General features: G+C 51.7%; 5 protein-coding genes across 5 annotated transcripts; 1 reads left to right on the plus strand and 4 right to left on the minus strand.

Annotated features, from left to right (window-relative positions):
- Positions 1–85: 85 nt before the first annotated feature.
- Positions 86–2,599, plus strand: P174DRAFT_441000 (uncharacterized protein). Its single transcript, XM_024827197.1, has 3 exons — positions 86–765; positions 847–1,072; positions 1,138–2,599. The coding sequence occupies exons 1-3, from the start codon at positions 502–504 to the stop codon at positions 2,463–2,465; spliced, it is 1,818 nt and encodes a 605-aa protein (XP_024682349.1). The 5' UTR covers positions 86–501; the 3' UTR covers positions 2,466–2,599.
- On the minus strand, positions 2,591–4,014 carry P174DRAFT_503601 (phosphoglycerate mutase family protein). The gene is made up of 4 exons (XM_024831173.1): positions 3,914–4,014; positions 3,532–3,839; positions 2,896–3,498; positions 2,591–2,830 (listed from the first exon to the last, which is right to left on the minus strand). The coding sequence occupies exons 1-4, from the start codon at positions 3,947–3,949 to the stop codon at positions 2,722–2,724; spliced, it is 1,056 nt and encodes a 351-aa protein (XP_024682350.1). The 5' UTR covers positions 3,950–4,014; the 3' UTR covers positions 2,591–2,721.
- A 225-nt stretch (positions 4,015–4,239) lies between these two features.
- P174DRAFT_441002 (40S ribosomal protein uS8) lies at positions 4,240–5,438 on the minus strand. The gene is made up of 3 exons (XM_024827198.1): positions 4,895–5,438; positions 4,532–4,617; positions 4,240–4,505 (listed from the first exon to the last, which is right to left on the minus strand). The coding sequence occupies exons 1-3, from the start codon at positions 5,025–5,027 to the stop codon at positions 4,359–4,361; spliced, it is 366 nt and encodes a 121-aa protein (XP_024682351.1). The 5' UTR covers positions 5,028–5,438; the 3' UTR covers positions 4,240–4,358.
- Positions 5,439–6,346: 908 nt separating this feature from the next.
- On the minus strand, positions 6,347–9,440 carry P174DRAFT_420337 (karyopherin beta; the record flags this gene model as incomplete). Its single annotated transcript, XM_024824860.1, has 9 exons — positions 6,347–6,533; positions 6,590–6,698; positions 6,752–6,989; positions 7,054–7,293; positions 7,317–7,385; positions 7,439–8,284; positions 8,344–9,150; positions 9,233–9,291; positions 9,401–9,440. 9 exons carry the CDS (start codon positions 9,438–9,440, stop codon positions 6,347–6,349), a joined length of 2,595 nt encoding a protein of 864 aa, XP_024682352.1.
- A 1,562-nt stretch (positions 9,441–11,002) lies between these two features.
- Positions 11,003–13,913, minus strand: P174DRAFT_512027 (putative anaphase-promoting complex component Cut20/Apc4; the record flags this gene model as incomplete). The annotated part of the gene is made up of 8 exons (XM_024831845.1): positions 11,003–11,474; positions 11,533–11,682; positions 11,738–11,804; positions 11,857–12,594; positions 12,645–13,215; positions 13,269–13,611; positions 13,665–13,731; positions 13,752–13,913. 8 exons carry the CDS (start codon positions 13,911–13,913, stop codon positions 11,116–11,118), a joined length of 2,457 nt encoding a protein of 818 aa, XP_024682353.1. The 3' UTR covers positions 11,003–11,115.
- Between the last annotated feature and the right edge of the window lie 220 nt (positions 13,914–14,133).

Genomic DNA, 14,133 nt, shown 5'->3' on the forward strand with positions numbered 1-14,133 from the left:
GCGATGCCCACCGCCCGGCAGAATAAACGTGTCTATCGGCTTCTTCAATACTCTGCAGCGTCGGTTGTTTATCCCATTCTTTTTCATTAGGTTTCTCCCTATTCTCTACCTCGTTCTGTCTCTGAGTACGTGGGGTCATTTGCAAGTGCAGCTTATTAAATAATTTCCGTCTGGACCTCTACCTCCAACTGATGTGGTACTGACCGACGGACCGATGAAAAGGACACCGTCATCCTCAACGCCGCTCTCTCCGCGCTCCACTTTGATAGTTCCATCTTCCTTCTTTTACGCCTGTTTCCGACCAACCGAGGAATGAATATTCCATTTGAATTTATTGTTTGAATACTTGACTCCGGTCTCGACTTTGCAAAATCTGATTGCTTGTCATCATTTCTCGGCCTTCACGACAGCTACAGCGTCATGTACCCGAGAGGACTATGAGCATCTGTCAGCTACACTTCGGTCAAACTTTTGAAAGTAGAAACATCGGGTTTTACGATTATGGCGTCCAATTCTTCTGATCAACCAGCTGCAGCGTTGGAGAACGTTCCACGCAGCATCACCTTGCACGTACTCTGCCCGTCTCTACCCAATCGCTTCACCTTCGATGATCTTCCCCTCTCTACGACTGTGGCTGGTCTCAAGGCTCGCTTGACCGAATCAATACCAAGCCGTCCAGCGCCGAGTAACCAGAGATTGATATGGCGCGGAAGGGCACTTTCAGACGATGCTATGACACTGGAAAGTGTCCTGGGCCCCACGGATGTAAGCTCCACCGCCAATCGCCTTTATTTGGCTGAGCCTCTCGCATTTGGAATAGCTACTGACAATTGAGGATACGCGTAGAGTACCGAATATTCCATGCATCTTGCTCTTCCACCGCCCTCCACCGTAACCTTTACTCCATCCGCTTCCGACCCCCCTGCAACTGGTCGCCTACCAGACCCTTTTCTCAATAGAGCATGGTCTTCTGCACTTCCGACTCTTCCGACTTCTACTCAGAGTTTCGGACAAAGGGGCTCGATACCTGCTGGCGTACCACATGAAGCTGAGATCGGACTTGCCCTTCAGCGTAACATTGACCAGATCCGCCGACAAATTCGGACCGCCGCGCAACAACCCAGATCGGGACCGCAGGGGTCGCAACCTCAACTCCCTCCGTGGATCAAGCAGGCGCACAACAGCGGACGGGTGTCTTTCAGTCGGGTTACCCTCCTGCGAGATGGTCAACAAGAGTCCATGGGCCACTGGGCCCTTCAGACCTTCCCCAACCCCGATCTTGGCCCGCTGGTCATTTGCCGTCCACGGGGACTCAGGCCACGAATCTCCGTGCTCGTCTAGATGTCCTACAGCTACAGGTAAACTATGCCGAGGACCAGCTTCAACTGGGAATCGCACCTCCGGCAGAACGAATCATTCGTATTCGTAATCAGCTTTGTGAGATGCTAGACGATCTCTACAGTGATCCACGTGCAGAACGCAACGGAAACATTGAAGCGTTGCTTTCTCGTATTTTTAACGTCTACACTCGCGCGGATCAACTTCGCATCACGCAGTCTAGATTGCAACCCTCTCTCCTCGCTCCCAACGCTTCTGCAAACGCGGAACCGGCGCGCCCTCCTCTGTACCTTCTATCGTCACCAGGTGGATATCAAGCTCTAGTCGCGTCTCCGGGCGCGACAAACTCGATTCAGGCGTCGCTTGCTTCCTTCCATGCGTCGCAGACTCCTGAGTTTACACCCATGCAGGCTCCAGCTCAACCAGCCGGATTCGGAGCCAATCAGGAGGCTGTAGTTCTGGAAAATGTTGTTCGGCAAGCTGTGCTAAACCAGCGAGCGGTGAACAATGGACCGGTTGATCTTTCCAGGTATATTAGACGCATCTGGCTCTTCGTCCGGCTGTACTTTCTATGCTACATGTTCAGCGAGCCAGGAACCTGGTTGCGAGTCTTATATGTTACGCTAGCCGTGGTTGCCTCTCTTCTTTCCGAGACCAGAATTCCGCGGCAGCTGTTCAATATGACAGTCGCTCCTCTCCAGCGTCACCTTGAGGGATTGTTACATGTAGCTCCTGATGCTGCTGGCGATAATGGCGCTCAGGCTGCCGCGAACGGCACTGGCATGCTCAACGACAATCGTGCCAGCCTGCCCGGTCAGCTTCGCCAGGGTGTCCGGCGATTGGAACGATCTGCAGCGCTGTTCGTTGCCAGTTTGGTTCCCGGGGTGGGCGAAAGACAGATTGAAGTGCGAAATGCAGCCGAGGCAGCCCGTAACGCGCAGCTCGCACGAGAAGAAGAGGAGCGTCGCAGACAGCAGGAGACGGCGAACGACAGCGAGAACAGTGCGGAGCGGCAGGAGTCTCATGAGGAAGCGAACGGCGCAAACGAGCGCGTCGAGCCAGCCGAACAGAACACTATGACTACTAATCAATCCGAGCCTTTGATACCCCTTGAGCCTGACGAATGAGCGAGCAGTTTCTCTTTTTTGACTTTGACATTAGCGTTGAGTTACCGCATGAGCGTTTTACCTAGCCTGCATTTTGATTATTCTGATGTAGAATAGCACATACGTCGAAATGCATTGACATCTTTACCTCAATAGTTGAATTGCATAACAGGCATTGTGTTCTTCTCTAGTTACTAAAGGTCAAAGCCTGTTGGTTCTATGTTCCCGGTTTAGGGTATCTGCTGGGGATTCTCTTCTACCAACCCCTATGCTCTATTCACAACTTCAGGCCAAGCTTCACTGCCGACGTATCCTGAGGGGAAGTAGGAACCTCAGACGGCGGCGCCATAGGGCCCGTATCAAACGACTCCTCTCCATTGAAATGCCTATCCATCGCCACATCAGTCCTATTCCCAACACTGGAAACCAAGGGTTCGAAGGAAGTACTCACCAGCCCCTCTCAGCCCCCGTACTGAGAAACCCACAGTCCCCATTCTTCACACAGTCCCATCCACCCCCGACACCCTTCCCACCGCGCCAATCCGGCACCCTCGTCTCAGCCCGCAGGATCTTCGTCCCGGGAGCCAACGCCTCCGCAGCCGACACCTCCGCCCCAGGCCTAGCCGTACCAACTTCGTTTCGTCTCCGCCGAAACGTACTCAACCCCGCCGTGAAAACAAAAAAGTCCTCGGTGGAACTATCCTCCGGCATCGCGCCCGTCAACGCCCGGCCCATGGCAATCAGGGGTGCCGCATGCGAGCAGATAAGCAGCGCCTTGCTGGAGCGCTGGTCCGGGGGCTGAGAGTCCTCCAGGGCCGCGATCTCGGCGTCCACGTCGGCGATTATGCCTGCCAGCGCAGTGGCGAGGCGGTCGTGCAGCTGTGCGATGGTCTCGCCGCGGGGGAGGGGAGGAGGTGCGGGGTGTGCTTTGAGGGTGGGACGGGAGGATGCTGGGGAAGTGGGAGTGGAGGGTTGACGGTGTGGCCGGGGAGGGGTGCTCGAAGAAGGAGGTTGGGCCGAACCATTCCCTTGTATCTGTGTTAGCAGTTTGTATCTTCGATAACCGTGGTAAGGTAGGTGCCGCTACCCTATCCCATTCTCGATCCTGACGTCAAAGTCCGCGCAAGCGTCGATGTCGCTGCTTTGCTCGTGCTGCTTCTTTGCCTTTAGCGCCTCGACGGTTGGCTGGATCGTCTGCAGACAGCGGTAGAAGGGGCTGCAGTACACGCGGAACGGCTTGGGCTGGAACGCCGGGCTCGCGATGTGCGCGGCTAGTTCGTGCGATTGCCGGACGCCATGGGAGGTTAGGGTTGGGTCGGCAGGGTTTCCAGTTGGAGTCGGGAATTGGGCTCTGTATGTGCCTGTTTTGTAGTCGATTGTCCAATTGAGGCGGTGCTGGAGATGTTGTCAGTGATCTGGATGGAAACGGAAGCCGGGGCGGGGGAAGAGAGTGGACTCGAGGTACATACGCCATGGCGCGTTAGATATATTGTGTCCAAGGGCATATTGTAGCAGTTGAGAAGCCGACGATACAGGTAACTACAACAGAAAGATTGTGATTGGAATATCGACAGGATAGTCAACCTCCCACTCCTGAGATTTGCGGGGAAGCGAATCAGGCGGTGGACGTTGAACCTCGGTCCGGATGTGTCTACATCTAGAAGTTTACAAGCTAAAGCAAATGGGCCTAGGAAGAAAGAATGATCGAAATAGCCGACTGAATTGAGATAGGTGCAAGATTCACACTCCAGTAAAACTATCTATGGCGTTTCTGCCAGGGTATTATCCTCAACTGCTCGCCAAGACGCCTCGACCATTGAGCATTTCCTCGCTCCTACATCAAACCCAAGCCATGCTATTTCCGACACACCGACAAGACCTCAAAACTTTTTATTTCAATTCTGATGGAGTTGTCTAGTAGAAGAAGCCAAGGAGTTTGCCAGCAACGTGCTTGCGACGAGCCTCCTCGTGGTCCATGATACCGGCGGAGGTGGTCAGGACAACGTAGCCGAACTGACGAGAGGGCAGGAGCTGGACGGCCCACTGCTCAATGTCGGGGAGCTGGACGGGGTAGCGGGGTTGATGACACCGCACTTGTTGAGGCGACCGTTGAGCTGGATGACGATCTTGCCGGAGCGGTGGTCATCGACCTCCTCGAACTCGCCAATGTAGCCTGATAGCAAGTCAGTAGGTGATGTAGTGAAGATTTAAAAGCTGCCAAACACAAAGAAAAAGAGGAGTTTTGGAAACTTGTAAGATCTTCACATGTTTCAATGAAACAATCTTCAATATATCGGGCACTTAAAGGGCAGACGTTGTGGAGTGGGTTAAGATTCGAAACCGCCGCCTAGTTATCAGCCCGAATGATGCTTTGTCCTCCCCAGATCTTGCAAGTTTCCAAAACTCCTACCTTTCTTCATGATGGTATGAAGGCAAAAGACAAAACGTACCGTGCTTCTGCATGACGCTGAGGAACTTGACAATGACCTTGGAGCTAGGTCTGATCAGGACCTGGCGCTTACCGGCCTTCTCGGCGTTGTTGATGGCGTTGAGCGCATCGTTGAGGACGGAAGTCTTGACCATTTTGACGGTTGGTTGAGATTCTCAAATCGAGGAAACGTAGAAATGAGGTATCTATAAGTCGAAACTCTCTAAGGAAGCAAATTTCTCACCGCAACGGGATCCACCCAGCTGGAGAAATTTTGCTCCCGGAAAGAGAGAAACCAGTCAGCCACCAGTAGTCTTCGAGCGCAAAGAGTGCCCCCCAGGGGTTCTTAAGCCCGTGTCGTGATGAGAGAAGCGTATCACCCTGCATCTTTTGGCTTCTGTGTTCTCGGTCGCCATTTTGACCGAATTGAGAAAAGGTAGCCAAAGACGAGACGGTGATTGCTCTCCCAGACTAGCTGGGGGGCTGCAAATGAATAGAAAACAGCGAGCAGGACATACCTCGAGGTCGAATTGACGGCGTTGGTGAGGACAGGAGGTTGCTTCAGGATCGAGCTCGGCGCAAGAAAAAGACGGTGAGTTTTTTCGCGGATGTGCGCGCTTAGGGTTCTCATTATTGTGCCCTTATCAGTCACCTGCTGATAGTAACCACGCCCCACTTCATGCATCAGGCATTAAGGCAACTAGGGAATGTGAATGATCGTGGAAAATATTACAGCACGGCACAATTCAGCCTAAGCGAGAATATTGGCTACTCATACGTTTATTAATGTATCATTTCCTCTATACAGATTTTTCCATCACACTTCAATGTGAGAAAAGGGCAGGATTATACGGGACTTTCAGTGTCAAAAGGGATTCATCGCTATGTTTCTCTTGAAAGGGTTACATGACTTCTTGGGGCATACATGACGTTCGCAAAAATGCTAGGGAGAATCTTGGTCTAATTAAAACCGCCATAGAAAAAAGAAAAAAGAACAGGAGGCAAGGGAAATGGTGCTAGTAATAAAGTGGGAGAAGGGAAGGAAGGCCAGAAGATAAAATAACAAGGGTGAATGTGAAGGTGAAAGGTGATTCCGAAAAGGGGAACAGTGTACCCAGCGGATGCCTGCATGGTTGCGGTAGTGGGAATAGGGGAGGGATAGGGTAAAAAAGGTTGGGGAATCGGATCGTAGGGGCGTGATACTTTGGTCAAAAGAACATTGATCATATCAGGGTAGGGGGGTTTGCCATGAGTACCGACGTGCGATGCGCTCATGGATAGGAACAAGTAGCTTGCAACATGTACATGCTGATGTTCATTGCCCTCAGTGAACTGTACTCAAAGCAACAGCAAGGGTAGGGGCAACGGGCACGGCGTCACTTCCCATGCAGCACCTTTGGAAAGTGCTTTCAGTGCAAGGGGAGCCGTGTCCTAACAGCAAAAGGTTGTGTAGCATGGCCGGGTTAGAACGCGCTTAAGCCATGGCAGCCGCCGTGGACATGCTGACCTGACGCTTGACCTGCTCGCGTGTCCACCGAGCGGTGTCAATGGTTCGAGGGCTGTATTCCCGGTTGTTCCTAGTCTCCCTAACAAGCGCGGTGACCCATTCATTGCGGAAGAAGCTAGCGAACTCTCCATTAGGGAATGTATCTGCAAGATCACTGGAAGGTCGTTAGAAAAATGGTAAAAAGAAAAGGTAGGAAAAGAGAAGCCATACCCAAGGACGCCCATAGATGCCCTCATGAGACCCTCACTACGGCTCATGTCCTGAGAGATGATGTGGAGGAGCTGGAAAATTGACTCAACATAGGGCTGGAGCTGAGCGGCTGCGACAGTATTAGCATAAGTCAAGCGTGATCAATCAGATATCGCTACGTACCCTGGGGCTTGCCCTTGTAGGTCAGAAGGATACCACCCCAAGCATCCATGATGCCCTCACGAAGCGAGACAATGTAGTCAAGCATTTCCATAGTTACGTCGGTACTGGCTGTGACGGCCGAGGCCTGCTGAAGGACCTGGGCAACGACAGGCAAGTATACATCGAATTGAGTCCCGATAGCCTGGGCAATATCTCCAAAGGTTTCGAGAATCGCGGGCTTAAGCTGATTGGTAGCACTCTGTGACGCGAGGTTAGCCATTAATTCTTTCTAAATTCCGCGTCATCTCATCCTGGCTACTTACCCTCAAGTTGTTCAGCAGATAGTTCATAAAGGCATCGCAATAAGGCTGGACCTTCTCGTTCAAGGCGCGGGCGATATCACTGACCAGGCCAATGGCCATGGAGCAGAGCGCTGGCTCTTCCTGGTTGCCAAGCGCATTGTACAGGAAAGGAGTGAAGGATTCCATGTACTTGACAAACTCCTCCTCCAGAGCGCTGGCGATGGCACCCACAGTGGCGAACACGACGTCGGGAACACTGGACTTGGGGGAACGGTGGAAAGAACCTGGAGCATGACGTGCATGATGCGGTCGGCCTGGGGCTTGATCTCCGTTTCAAGACGCTGAACAATAGCCTGCCGACAAGTCAGTAATGGAAATTCTGCCAAGGCGCATCAGGAATCCTTACCAGGAGTACACTGGTCAATGAGGTTTGCACCTCCTCCAGGGTGATACGATCCTCGACACTGACAACTTGTTGCTGCATGGGGACGGTCTGCTCCAGACGCTGGATCATAACATCGGACAGTGTCGCGACCAGGGGCAGGCTGTCGTTGGCGGCGTTGGTGACGAACGAGTTGAGCACCTCATATCCAGCGGTGCGGAGCTGGTTGTCGGCATCCTGCCTCTCAGTGAGGGTAAGGAGGGACTTAACACTGTCCTGGAAGTGCTTCGACAGTGGGTTGGTGTGAGCACCGACATCACCAGCGAACCGATCGGCAACGTTCATCAAAGCCCAGCAGCAAGAGCTGGCGATCTTGGGGCTACTAGCAAGGCCGTTGAAAAGGCAAGTAATAAGGGGTTGAAGGTGCACGTCAGGGTCAAGGGTCTCGGAGCAGAAGTCACAAACGCGCCCGAGCGCGTAGGCCGTAGAGTCACGGACCTGGATGGAACTATCCTCCATCATGCTAATCAAAACACTCAGGGCCTGCTTGATCAAAGGCTCCAGAATCTTAGGATCGGGACCGTCCATAATAGCGCCAAATGCAGCAACTGCGGCATCACGGTGACGCCAATCCTCGTTGCGAATGTTCTCCTCGACGAAGGTCAGGACAGGCTGGATGATATCACCCTGCACGCACTGAGCGTAAAGCTGCAGGGCCTGGTAAGCTGCGCGGGAAATGTTGTACTCGTCGTCGGTGGCATCCTCATCTTGCTTGCACATGCATTGCAACAGGACAGGAACGACTTCTCTGCAGGCGACACGGGCAAAGTTGAAGAACGGGCGGATTTCGGAGGCACCCTCGGCTTGGGCCTAGAAGAATCAAGTATCAGTTGTGATCGGTACAGAGATATGAGCGGGAAAAAACGAACCGCCGCATTATCATCCTCAATGGCAATTTCCTCCTCGCAAACGGTGCACCAAAACTCAATGGCGAGCTTGGCAACGTCTTCCTCCTCGCTCTTCATGCCCATGATGCTCAAGCCAAAGAGAGCCTTCTCCATGTAGAAACGCATCTTATCATAGTATGAACCCATAATCCGGTTCAGGCAACCGAAAGCACCGGCCTGGACACGGAGATCATCGGCCTGCGTGGCCTCGCAAACCACCTGCATGATGTAATTCCGTTCGCCCTCGTTCTCCATGTTGGAACGCACAAAGTCCACCGAATCACTGAGGGCTTTGATGGCGGCATTGCGAATGTCCATGTTGGGCTCCTCGCGCCGGGCACCCTGGACAACGGCCGTCAAGATGGCATTAGAGTGGGCAGCCAAACTTTCCCGCAGCTCTGGATCTTGCGACTCGCAGATGAAACCGATTGTGATGAGGGAGGCTTGTTTCAGCTGATCGGTGCCGGTTGCAACGCTCTGAACCAGGTGGTTCATCAGCTCTGGCCATTCGTTACGGGGAAGCTCGATGGCGGCGATCGAAACGATGAACTGAGCAGCAGACTGGCCGGCCCGGGCATCCTTGGAAGCAAGAGTCTTGAGCGCCAGCTCCTTGACCTGTGCCTTTACCTCGGGGCTGATCCCCGAAATCCATCGCTCCTGTACCTCCCTTAACTTGGCGAGATCTCTGAAAGTGAAAGCGTTTTTCAAAGCCAGACCGGCGGCGGTTCTGATGTGCGGAGCGGCGCTTTCGTTCGCCAACTCTTGACCAAGGGTAGTGAGGTAACCGGCCTATAAGAAACACCAAGATTGATATTAGTTACTCGGATGTCGATGATCAAACGAGAGAGGGGGTAGGGTCGGCTGGACGTACGAAGTCAACCTCCGCCGCGTGGAGGAGTTGTTGTTCAGCATTTGTACGGGTCGTCGCATCTATTATAGAGTTAAGCAGGCAAAGGTCAGCCTAATGATATCTATGTAGATTTCGAAAGAAAGAAAACTCTTTCGTATAATACAGAGGGGTTAAGGGTGAGCAACGTACCCGGCGACAGGGTGCCCTCCAACACTTGAGTGACGTTCATGTTGCCTTAAACGGAATCGCACCCAGAATCACAGGGAAATAGAGGAGGAGAGGACAGGGAAAGGCGGGGAAAAGAGAAAGATAGGATCGCTTGTTGACTTGACCCAGGATGGGTTGTAAAGAATCGAGAGAGAAGACTTGTCCACAAACAAAAAGGAGTGTTTGGTGTGGACAGTTAAGAGTCAAAGCAGAAGGAGGAAAAAAAAACGATGTTGGAGGTTTAGATCAAAAAGGTTGTTTTTGTGGATATGACGAGGCATGCACCGGGTCGGAGAAGAGACCAGACAGCGGACCAGAAGGTGTGGTGAATGCACGCCAGAACAAGGGAGGAAAAGGGAGAAAAAGCTATGAACAAAAAACCCCCCAGGAACCTTTGATGACAGGCAGATGCTTGATGGGTAGTGTACTCTGTAGTGGGGTGGAGGAAGGATAGTTCTGGTAGGATTTGGGTTTTCCTGTGAGTTTTCTGGAGGATATAAGGCTGAGGAGAGAAGGTGAAGGCAACAGGAAGACGAAGGGAAGAGGATAGAGGGGCAGAAAGCTGATTTGTTTCTGTTTTGTCTTCGCCTCTGGGATATTTTCCTTTCTTTTGATGCCAAATGGTAATGGTATGGAGACAGATGATGCTAGACCAGTAGACTAAGGCTAAGGATAGATACTTGATCGTACTCTGGACTCTGTACCTACCTTACACCTACAGAGAGATCCGGTGTTCGTTACTGGATGCTGAGACGCACTTGGGGCTGCTGCCCGGAGCTGCCGTCAACGCTGTAGCCTACCATTGGGCGGCGACCGCCCATCCGAGAATGGAGCTGTCACGTGATAGCACATTTTACGTCCCTTTCAACACACCATGACAGACAGCAGCAGCAACAGTTTTAAATAGTTGCAGGGGAGGGATTAATATTACTTGACCGACAGTACTTTTGATTCTTTTTCTCCATAACCTCTAGAGAAAGAATCTCTTTGTATCCTATTTTCCGCAGGTCTACCAGGTAGGTCTAAAGTCACTTTCGTCATTACCGTACTTTACTCTCCTACCTTACTATCTCAGGTACTTACGTATTGTGGCTGCCCCTCCCTATTACATAACACTAGTAAACCCAAGGGGGGAAAATTCTTCCTTTGCTTGTTTTCATTTTGCTGCATTGGAGGATCATTTTCCACAGTGGTTGCGTTGGCCCGGGCGACCGATTCCCCCGTCAGGGCGTCAACCCCAATCAGCGCACAAATCCTCACACTAGTTGGACCTAGGACTGAAGCTTCAGTATGGATTGGTCTGGGATTTTGAAAGACATCCACTGGTCGATGGGGCTGAGAGGATTTTTGGATTGTTTCGAAGGAAAGAATTCAAACTCTGACTGTGGAGAGGTAAACACTGGACTAAACAGGACAACGGTGATTTTAAGAAAGAAAATATTGAATATGGTAGATAGGTTGGGATTATCGCAGTTCTCCCTACTCACAATCATACCGAGTATTTCGATGGATCATAGAATGTAGAATTTAAATCAGTACGACCTGATGGCTACTGATGTAACCAGGAATGCGTATGCGTCTCACGGTGAAACCATCCCTCATACTCTGTGGATTAACTAGTATGAAACATGAATTTGACTGGCCTTCTTAGACAGAACAGCCTCGCGAAGCTCTCATTAAAGTCATGACTATGCTATCTATTCACTCTCCTCATCCTCATCAGGCATTTCAGCATCCATGTCCAGGACTTCATACCGCAACCCATCGCCGTACAAGACGCAGATCGCCCGGCGACCTTTTCGTCCATTGACGTCGAACCTCAAGGGCCTGGCCTTCTGACCGGACGGAGAAAAGGCATGCTTGATGAGGCTCGCATGCGTGGAATGCGGCGATAACAAGTCCAGAGTCGTAGCATGTACTGTGGGTTGAGGTGAGGTAGAGTCCAGCAGTCTGTCGCTGTAGGTGATAAAGAAAGGAGACGGTGAGCTGAAGGCTCCTTTGTTATCGAACGTGGATGCCGGCTGAAACGGGATGTTCAGCAGATAGGCAGTTCCTTCTACTCATTCCGGGGTAGTTAGTAGTTGGCGAAATAAGCGTACGAGGTTGATACATACTGTCATTCGACCAAAGGAGCATCACGGTATCATCCTGCACGAATTGAATCTGGCCAATTTCTCCTTCCTGCAGATTCAGTGCTCCTATGCAGATTTCCCTGGTAGAACTAACTCCATTCTCGGAGTCTGACACGACGCGGTAGATGTAGACTAGAAGCAAAGAGTAAGCATTCATCAAAGCACATTGGAAGGCCGACAAACTTACGTAGATGATGTGACTTGATCGATCTCACGGCGATATAGATAACATTAACCGTCCCATCTTCGCTGTTCTAGCGTTGATCCAGTTAGCAGCAACGCATCTAGTCGAATCAATACCCTTACCTCGGAGCACATTGTGATATCAATAACCTCCTGGTCGGCGTCCGGATGAAGAGCGAGAGGTGAACGGTGCAAGATGCCTCTGCGTTGTGTTATCGCTATTTGCCCAAAGACCTTTTCAAACTGTAGTCCTAAGCGCTTTGTCAAATCATTGATCTTGGGAAGCTCGGGAGGGTTCTCATTATTTTGGCCCTGGTTCAGCTGTTCAAGAAGCTTTTTGAACGTGTCGTAAAAGGGCCGGTCATCTGCAGCCGTCCACTTGTCTGATGTAGTAGCAGAAGGCTTAGCAACAGGCACTCCCATCATGGGAAGCTGCTGGATAAAGTGCTGGAGTGTGCTCTTCGTTAGCGCGCCTCTAATGTATTTTAGAGTCTGTGGATAATCTATCATGTCTGTCTTCTCCATAAGCTCATCCAGAGTTTGTGACATGGGCTCCGCAGTCTGCATATCAATTTCATGGCGAAGCCACTGGGAGAAGGCGATGAACTGAGCCAGTTCCTCGTTAGCATTGATCAGGATCTGATGACAAAGGAGATGAAGACAATCAAGCGTCTCGACAATCGCATTGAGGTCGATTGTTTCTAAGCCCAGCACTTCGCTGAGTTTCTGGAATCGAGACAGGCCAATAAGTCGACTAAGAAGCACTTCGCATCGCTCAAGCGCGGGCAGTAGACACTCGTGCGTCAGCCGTCGGACGTTCTCATAGCCGCTTGAGACAGCCTTTTCCCACCGTTTATGACCCTGTCGCGTTGTTAACTTCATTTCGGGATTAGCACACGATAGGAATATACCCTTTCGCCGACAATATCGACCAAAAATTCCTTCAGCGGCTCGAAGCAGTCGCCCGTCACCACCAGATGGTAAGCGGCAGTGACAAAGTCGCAATGGCATTTCTCCTTCAGATCCTCATTGATACTGCGCATGTATCGCGCAGGCAGCTCCTGCGCATTCTTCCACTCAAGCTCAATCTGCCTCTGGACCTGACCGATATACCGAAGCAGATTCTGCAACTGGGTCGTCTTGTAGGCTAGAAGCGACAGATACCGACCAGATCTAGTGATAAAGCGAAGATCGATCGTGAGTAAATGCAGTCCATCAGAAGAGCCAGGAGTCGACGCGGACGCCAGCAACGCATGCGTTGAGCTCAGTGGATGCGACGCGTGCTGAAGTATCTTGCAAGCAGACGAACCGCCGTCCGATATCCCAATCTTAAACGAGCCAATCTCGAAGCAGTCAAAGATACGTAGATGGACAGTCCCATCATCAAACCCAACCAGAAGCACATCGACCGCATCATTACTATTTTTCGACGACGAGTGAAAGATCGCATCGATGGACGCCCGAGAGCTAAACACGTCATCACTAGCAAGCAGTCAACCACAATGAACCCCAAATCCATCTAGCAAAATACTCACTCGCTTCCCGTCGCAGGCAACGTACTCAATTTCGGCAAGGAGCTCTCAATATCCAGCAACGCCAGCTCGCGCGGCAAATCAGCCTTGAGCAGCGCCGCTGCCTTGGACGGCTGGGTATCCGGCGACAGCAGATCCGAGACGGTGAGTTGCCCCGCAGCCTCCTGCAGATGTCGCTGCGCAGCTTTGCTATCTGTGAAGTTGACTCCCCAGCCCAGACAGGTGATGCTGACGGGCTGAGCGTGAGCGCCCGGCTGAGCCGCAGGGTAATAGTGCACCGTTTTACCACTGTACGAGCTGATCAACCGGACGGTGTCATCTGCGCAAGCAACCGCCAGTAGATTCCCTGCGCCTTGTCAGCAAAACATCCTATGGTTAAAAGTAACAAGAGACAATGACCATTATCCTTCCACCTCACCGCTCGGATCTCCCCGTCTGCTTCGTCCTCGCCCAGATACGGATCTCCCTTGAATGACCCCCGAAGACCTTTTGCCCATTCAGTCGGAAAACGCGTAACTCTTCATCCTCTGAGACTAGGGCGATCAGGTCCATCGTGGGACAGTATGTAAGCGTGCTTGCCTTGCATTTTGCCGGCAGTGACTTTTCACCCACGGGCGTGAGCTGTGGCTTGAAGACCTCTTCAGCCATGGTTACAGTATATTTTAATCCATCCTTTGATAATACAGAAGGATTGGGTAGGGCGGGGATAGTAGGTCGTCAGTAACTATTTCAAGACTGTTCCTGTAGTTGTTGGAGGGATGCTGGTGTGGATAATTTACCGACGATGCTTGGCACGCGTTTGTCGCGTTGCTTTGCACTTCAGCCAGGGAACTAGTAACTCAACCATAACGGATATTTCATCGGGACC

This window comes from Aspergillus novofumigatus (genome assembly GCF_002847465.1).
Source record: "Aspergillus novofumigatus IBT 16806 chromosome Unknown P174scaffold_4, whole genome shotgun sequence".
NCBI lineage: Eukaryota > Fungi > Ascomycota > Eurotiomycetes > Eurotiales > Aspergillaceae > Aspergillus > Aspergillus novofumigatus.